This window comes from Protopterus annectens, chromosome 1.part2, assembly GCF_019279795.1.
Source record: "Protopterus annectens isolate FY-2018-M chromosome 1.part2, PAN1.0, whole genome shotgun sequence".
NCBI classification, from domain to species: domain Eukaryota; kingdom Metazoa; phylum Chordata; order Ceratodontiformes; family Protopteridae; genus Protopterus; species Protopterus annectens.
Window position 1 is genome coordinate 271,657,752 of NC_056727.1, and position 8,812 is coordinate 271,666,563.

The following is an 8,812-nucleotide window of genomic DNA, read 5'->3' on the forward strand; positions in this document are numbered from 1 at the left end:
GGCCAGCAAAACAGAAATGTATCAACAGTTTAATAACTCATGATACAAAAAATACTTTTCAAATAAATTCAGAAATTTAAAATTTACAGACAATCTCATTAAGGTAACTTTTATTTCAAGAAAGTGCCTGACCTGTGAAACTTTTTTATTAACAGTGCAATGTAGAACATAGGGAAGTCATTTATTTTCTGCTCAGTGACACAGTATGCAATATTCCAAGCAAAACCAGTGAATGCATAAGAATAATGATTTAACAGAAATAATGAGTCAACAGACATTTTTCATGTAAAAAATAGTAATATCTAATTTGTTCATGCACTGGTTACAGGTACAGAAATGAATGTGAGTGTCAAGAACAACTAAGAGGAACACTTGAGCACCTAAATAAGGTAAGTTTACCTTACCTCAAATCCAATTGAAATATGTGACTTCCCACAGAAACACACACACACAATCACATAGACACACACACACACACACACATGCACACACGCACGTGTGCATGCTCACACACACACACACACACACACACACACACACACACACACACACACACACACACACACACACACACACACACACACACACACAAACACACATGCACACTGCACGTGTGCATGCACACACACACACACACACACACACACACACACACACACACACACACACACACACACACACACACACACACACACACACACACACACACACACACACACACACACAAAGACACACACACAATGGCACACACCCACACACTAATCTATCCCCTACCAATCTATATGCACATTTATATACATAATGTATTACCAGCTTGAATTATTTTGTCAACCCCATGCTCATGATGAAGAAGGTTTAATCCCTGAGCATGCTCCCAGATGACCTATGTTAAACTTGTACAGTGGTGTTGAAGGAATTGAGCAGGGGAGGATGAGAGTTCACCCATCCGTGGGTCAGGAAGGCTGCCTAGTTTCCTGCAATGGCTACTTTATGAACCCAGTGAGCTCTGCACTGCAGATGTTATACTACTTAGTCAGGAGGTTGATCGTATACAGAAGCATGCATGCACCTTCCAAAGACAGCTGTTGTGGAGCTTCCAGTGCTGCCATATAGTAACATAGGGTAGGGTGCACTCAGCAGCAGCAGGATGACACTGCCTTTTAGGGCCTGAACATGAGTCAGATTGAGCCTGGGGGAGGCTAAGGCAGGTACAGCGCACCCAGTGCACAAGCAAAGGAACTGTGGTAGTTGATAGTCAGCTTAGGGCAGCAAAAATAAAGTCTAAATTTAACTTTATCAAGAAATCAGATTTAGGGCAGCAAGCTTTTCACATTCATCACTGTTTTTGTTACAGGGTAAGTTTAGCAACCTAGTCTTTAGTGATGCTTGCTTACAATCTTAATCTGAGTGTTTGTGTTTATTTTGTCATTTTAAATGTTTCCACAAGAAAGAGCATTTGGTCATAAATGACACATATTCCAGTTAACAGGGAAATCTGAATATACATTCAACAGACAGTAAAAGTGATCTGTTTTTCATTACAAATCATATGATTGCAATAGATTAACGTTTTTGTTTTGTTCCATCAGCAAAATACAGTTTCATCTGCTTAGTTATTGTCTGAAAAAGAAATTTGCATTTAAAAAACTATTTGAAAACAAAGCATCAGTGTTTAACTTTTGGTTATGATGGGACATAATGTTTATCTTAAATATCTGCCACACTAAAAGAATTTGCAGTACTGGTAACTGGAAAATTACAGAATTTGTGGACAAGGTAATCTTTGCAATACGATATGTGACACACCATAGTTAACTATTAGCTGAAAGAAATCATAGCTTAGTTGGCATTTATAGGTCATGTACAAAATATCCAAATGGCTAACCTATAATTCAGATGTAGAAACCTACTAGCTAGCTTGGACCGGACCACAAAAGGAGGGGGAGTATCGATATTCATCAAAGATACCCACACCTCCAGGTTGGTGGCAAAGCACGAAGCATCAGAGACTATCCATGTGCAACTAACAGTGGGTAAAACTGCCTTCCAGTTTATAGCCTGCTACAGACCACCCTCCCAAACCCAGGAACCCCACTCGGCCTTCCTGAGAACACTGGAAAATATGAAGGTCTCTCCAAACACCATTATATTGTGCGACTTCAACTACCCAAACATAGATTGGGAGCATTACTCTAGCTCCAACACCCTAGCCCAAAGGTTCCTAGAATTTATAAACTCAAATGCTATGGAACAACTTGCTACCACTCCCACAAGAAGGGAAAACATACTGGACCTGATCATCACCAACATGGGGACTCTATGCTCCAGACCAAAAGTGTATCCCTCACTGGTAAGATCAGACCATAAACTAATCTCACTGGATATTCACATACTGACCCCACCCCCTGCCCAGAAAACCACAGTGAAAAACTTCTCTAAAGCAAATTTCACACTCCTCAAAACCGAGGTGGAATCCTTCAAAGCCCCCGGGCCTGTGGAAAATACGGCCCAGACCGCAGAATCCTTTATAAACGCATTCTATGAACACCTTCAGGAATGCATGGATCATGCGATCCCAAATAAAACCAAGACCCAATCCTCGAAAGGCAGACGTCCTGTCTGGTGGACCCCAGCCATAAACAAACTATACAATAGAAGGAGGGAGCTACTAAATGATAGAGCAAAATCCCAAAGAGGGAAGGCATCACTGATCAGTATTAGCAAAAAACTTCGGGCACTCATAAAATTGTCTAAGGCCAGCTTCAAGAGAAAAATTGCACAGGACACTAAGGATAATCACAAGGCTTTCTTTAGTTATGTTAGGAACCTGGGTGGTAATTCCCAGATATGCTCAGAATTAGTCCAAAATGACAAAAAATACACTGAACCCACAGACATTGCCAACATCCTAGCTGACAGGTTCAGAGCAAACTCCCCCCCCCCCTCCCCACCAAAAGGGCAAATATCTATCCCAGCAGAGTGCTGCCCCCCTGACATCTCAGATGCTCAGGTAAGAGCCCTCTCCAAAGCAAAGAACACAGCATCAATGGGACCAGACGGTGTCCCGGGCTGCGTCCTACATGAACTCCAAGAAGAGCTAAACCCAAACATAAAACTACTGTTCAATCTCAGCCTTACTACAGAATATGTGCCCAAAGAGTGGCTTACAGCAACAGTGGTCCCTCTCCATAAAGGTGGTGCCTCAACGGATCCTGGAAACTATAGCCCCATAAGCCTGACTAGCTTGGTCTGCAAAGCTATGGAAAGGATCATCATGGACCTCATAAATAAAGATATTGGGGACCTACAGACACTGGATCCTACCCAGTTCGGCTTTGTTAAGGGCAGATCCTGCCTCTTAAACCTGGTTGATTTCTTTGAAACAGTCACCAAGGCCATTGACGAGTGGAAGGTGGTCCACACAGCCTACCTGGACCTCACAAAAGCCTTCAATACAATACTCCACTCGGGCATTATAGATAAGCTCACCAGTTTAAATATAAACCCCTATGTCACTAGATGGATTGCAAACTGGCTCAAGGACAGAACCCACATGGTTAGAATTGCTGGAGCCATTTCAGACTCCAAACCAGTTACAAGTGGTGTCCCACAAGGCTCAGTCCTGGGACCTCTCTTGTTCGGTATATATTTCTCAGGGGTACAGGCCAACACGGAAGGACTGTGGCTGACCAAGTTCGCAGATGACTGAAAACTGGGCACCATAATCGACTCTCCAGCCAACACAAGCATCCTCCAAAAGGGCCTCATAGAAACAGACAACTGGTGCCACAGCCATGGCCTCAAGCTAAATGCCAAAAAGTGTATAGTCATCCCCTTTGGCAAAAACAAAGTGCCCACAAATTAGCACATAGGTGGTAATCCATTAAGTACAGAAGAAGTAATTGGGGACCTGGGGACTCAAGTTGATAGCAATCTCTCATTTGACAACCACGTGGCCAAAGTGGTTAGAAAAACATTTTATATAGTCCACCTAATCATGAAGGGATTCACATCTAGATCAGGGGAGGTCATCGTGCCTCTTTACTCATCCCTCATCAGGCCCATAATTGAGTACAATGCCCCTTTTGGGATGTACCTTACCAGACACCTGCAGCAACTGGAAAGACCCCAATAGTACCTCACCAAGAGGATCAAAGGGCTCAAACAGATGCCATATGCTGCCCGGTTAAAGAAACTCCAGCTCTACTCAGTGGCATACTGCCTGTTCAGAGGAGATCTGTGCCTGACGTATAAAGCCATGTCCAACCCGGAATTAATGGACATGCTGCACCTCAGAAAATCCAAATTCCATCGAGCTACGCGCTCGAGAGACTTGAATCTCAGCACTGAAATAAATAGGACATGCTGGAGGGACAGATTCATAACCCAGAGGCTCCCTTCACTCTGGAATAAAATCCCAGTCCAGGTTAGGCAGAGTCCCACATTGACTCTTTTCAAGAGGAATCTTGATGAGTGGATGGGTGATCGTAGGTTTACCCCGGGTATCACTTCTGTGTCACTGTTAGACAGAGGCACAGTATACTAACCTCGAAAAAGGGCATAGCAAAATAAATTTAAAATGGGTGGTGAAAGCCAAACACATTCTGGCTAGGCTTATAAATGCCCTAGGGCAGATAGCCTAGTATGAACCTATGAACCTATGAACCTATAATGTTTTACTACGAACAAACTATGTAGCACTAAAATATTCCTTGCTATCAATCCTCATCTTGTGGCCGTACAAACTTCTGAACAAAAAATTCTATACCAGACACAAAAATAATGTTGCGCACAGCCTCAAGTTTACTGGTGCTCATACTGGCTCAACTTTTCAAAGTACTCTCACTCCTCAGCAAGACTGCATATAGCTGCTGCCAGGAAGTTCAAGTACTGACAAACTTCAGGGGCTGAGCATAATGTAAAATAGCTTCCCTACTGCACACACGCAGAGCAGGCTGAATAAATTAAACTCAGCAGTATAAGGCAGAAGCTGGTTAGCAGCTTGTAAAGTTAACTCACAACTTAAAACCACCATGACACTACCAGAAATGCAAGAAAATGAACAAGTGCATCTCCCAAAAAATTATAATCCAAATAATGAACTTTATTCAATCTGTTATGTAAGGTTTGCATTCACTTTACAGAATTGCAGTACATCAGATTTGATTTTACAGAATGCAGTTACTAGACTGATTGAAATGTTGTACCATGTATTATTGAATCAATGTGAATGAACAGAGCCTGCCATTCATGCATGTGAAGTCAACATAATGAAGTCTGCTGCTGAAGTTTTTGAATGGAGATCATGGTACAGTGAGGATTGGGAAATTTACCCTTTTCCTCACTGTAGTGCGATCTCGGAGTTAGTATATATAATTTGTAGAGGGTGTGGGGGATGCAGGAGGGCTTGATCCCCCTGCAAAACTATTCAAATAGGTAGATGTTTGTGAGATACATGTCACCTCAGAGCAGCCTGCAGGCTACTGAGTATAAGGAGATTTATGCAAATCTTTTGGCATAGATGAAGGTTTACTGCCTTTAAATTTCTTGGTACCATATTTTTTGGGCCTTTCTTTTTGAGCAGTATGGTTCAATTCATACATATTAAAAGAAGGTATTGTATTCAGTGATGTGTCAGATAAGGGAAGAGTACAGTGGCAAGTTGACTTCTATGGATCATAAACATATTGAATTGGAAATTAACTTGGCCTTAATTTAGCATTTGCCATCAATAGTGGAAACGTGGATCGAATTAGTTCCGCCCTACTTCATTGCTGAGTAATGTAAATATACTCTCCCTCCCTCTGTTAAATGTTAAACAATGAAACAATATTCACAGAATGCTGTTAACTCAAATATTCTTAGCCAATGGAAGTACAGTAAAAGCATGGCTAAAACAAAATTAGTCTTTTTTGAATGTTGGTCAGGTCATTTGCAAATAGCAGTGACTAGAGACCGTTTGTCCTTCTATACTTATTTGAAAATTGCTCTACCTTGCAGTTTATAACACTACCACCTCAAAGTCAAAGCTTGCTTTACATGTCTGAAAGTCATCTTTTCCACAAGCATGATCATTAAAACATCACTCAGTGAACACTGTTTAAATGCCATGATCTGTCACTAACATCCATATTCATACACTCACTTACTTCATCACCACGATGCTTATAGTACTAAAACTAGTAGTACTGGACAAGCCTAAATGAAAGGCAGAATGTAAACAAAAAAAAAAAAAAAAGTATGAATCTTCATGTTGGGACCTCAAGGACTTTAACAAAACAAATATATATTAACCAACAACTGCTTCCTTAAACACTTGCAAATTTATTTTCATTAATTCAGAAACTATGTCTGTTTATCTTAATGTCTGCCGCATTCCTTTTTTTTTGCCTTTGATCTTTCCAGATATTAATGTCTTCTTTAGTGTATTCTGTCTTTGCATCATGTACCCAAAGTACTGGAATTTTATATTTACATTAAAACGAATAGTCTACATTTAGAGTATACATCAATTTGATATTCCTGCAAGCCATGAAATTCTCATATAGGTTTATAGGTGTATAATAGACTAACGACCACAAGGACCCTTATAAGCCTAGCCATGCAACCTAGATGTGACCCACAAATTTGATTTATACAAGTGATGATTTACTGACTGCCTCTGTCCATCAAAGACATAGTAGCCAGACCAGTGCTGAATTTCTGATTACCCATCCGTTGGTCCAAGTTATGCTAAAATAGGGATAAGGAGGACCTCTGCTTCACATGGATGGGGGAGTCTGTTCCAGAGAATGGGAATTCTCTAAGAACATATCTGTCTCTCCAACATGTGCTATTTATGTTTTAAGGAAAATTTTGGTCTTTTAATCTAATAGTTCTGATAAGTTTGTTTTGAAGATGTGCAAAAGGTTCATCAAAACAGTCTCCAGGAATGCCATATATGCCAGTCAAAGATCACTTCTCAGACATCTGTATGATACCAAGTAAAGAGACAGGGCTTTGAGATGATCAGTGTAGGACATTGTGTTTACTCCCTGTATTCTTTTTGTAAGGAACCTTTGCGGACATTCTAGTTGCTGCATGTGTCTGGTAAGGTACATGCTGAAGGCAGCATTATACTCTATGATAGGTCTGATGAGGGCTGAGTACAGTGGTATGATGACCTCTGGACCTAGATGCCATGCCTTTGCTTATAAGTTCAGAAGCATAGAAGAATTTTCTTACTACCTTGGACAAATGTTGGTCGAAGACTGGGTTATTATCTACATGACTTCTCAGATCTGTGACTAGTGAATGAACGTTTAGGGGTGTTTTATTGATGACATAATTTTCCACAGTGGCAAACTTCCCAAAAGGTACTATAATACATTTCTTGGTATTGTGTTTTAACCCATGGCTTTAGCACAAAGTAGTTGCCTGTGTTAGACCTTCCTGTAGTGTTCTCATTTTGGGAGGATTCAATGACTGCTCCCAGTTTGCAGTCATCTGTAACCTTAGTTAGCCAAACGCCTTTGACACTGACTTTGACATTCAAGAAGTAGATGCCAAACAGGAGTGCGCCTAATACAGAGCCGTGGGGAAAGTCCACTAGTGCCCAGCCTCTTTGTGGAGTTGGTCTTACTGATTCTAACATCCTGGGTCCTACCAGTGAGTAAGTTAGCTATCCAGCATGTTATAAAGGGGTTTATACCTACGTGTAGTAGGTATAAATGTAGTTCCAAACATTTGTTCACAATGCCCAAGTGAGGTATTGTATCAAATGGTTTAGCCAGATCTAGGTAGCAGTATGCACCATTTCCCTGTCATCAATTGTCTCTTTGTCCTTTTCAAAGAAGTCTGTCAGATTCAGTAAGCATGACCTTCCTTTAACAAAGCCAAAGTAAGACTGAGCAAGTATCTGGTGGTCTCCTATGTTCTTGTTGATAATGTCCATAGTAATTCTTTCCAAGACTTTAAAAATAAGACTGGTCAGACTAATGGGCAGTAGTTTCCAGAATCTGCTGAAGATCCTCCCTTATGAAGGGGGGTGACCATCACAGTCCTCCATTCTTCTGTCACAAAGACTGTTCTAACACTATTGTTAAATAATGACTTTAGACATCCCGATAAGTCATATTTTAGACTATTCAGGAGGCAACCTCGGATGTTAGCTGGGTCCATTGAGGCTTTAGTGAATGCAATCAGTACATACTCCCTAGCTATAGTTGGAGGGGTTATATTTCAGGGTACTTTTCTGGAGATGGTTAGGGTGGAGGTGAGGTAAAGTTGAAACTGAATTTGTCCTCTAATAGATTTGTTATATTGCCAGGCTTGGTGAATGTGGCAGTATTAACCTCCAGTTCAACACATTGCTGTGTTATAGTTAATGTTCACCTGGGAGGCTATCAACCTCAAAGCTGGCTTCGATTGACTTAATTAGCCTTCTTAGTTACCTGTTTAGTTTGATAAGAGAGATTGTACCTTGATGAGAATTACCTTTCCTGACTTTTGCCATAATGTTTTTTCCTTTTATTGTATATCCTGTTTAATATGGGATGTCAGCAGGGTAATTTGTTTCCGGGCTAGGCAGTACAATGTGGTGGTATGCCCCAAACATATAAGTGTGTGTGTGTGTGTGTGTGTGTGTGTGTGTGTGTGTGTGTGTGTGTGTGTGTGTGTGTGTGTGTGTGTGTGTGCATGTGTGTGTGTGCATGTGTGTGTGTGCATGTGTGTGTGTGTGTGTGTGTGTGTGTAAAGCAAAGTGCAAAACTTACTTCTATTAGGTACAGCAGCCTATGTGCAGCCATTTACATGGTTGTACAGAGTTTCTGAG

At 41.0% G+C, this 8,812-nt stretch overlaps 1 protein-coding gene across 1 annotated transcript in view; it reads left to right on the forward strand.

The window, feature by feature from the left end:
• Window positions 1–8,812, forward strand: part of BFSP1 (beaded filament structural protein 1) — a 569,852-nt gene that overhangs the window by 90,726 nt on the left and 470,314 nt on the right. The window contains exon 2 of the mRNA XM_044060145.1: window positions 329–389. Within this exon, the coding sequence (XP_043916080.1) occupies window positions 329–389 (61 nt within the window). The remainder of the gene's footprint in view (window positions 1–328; window positions 390–8,812) is intronic.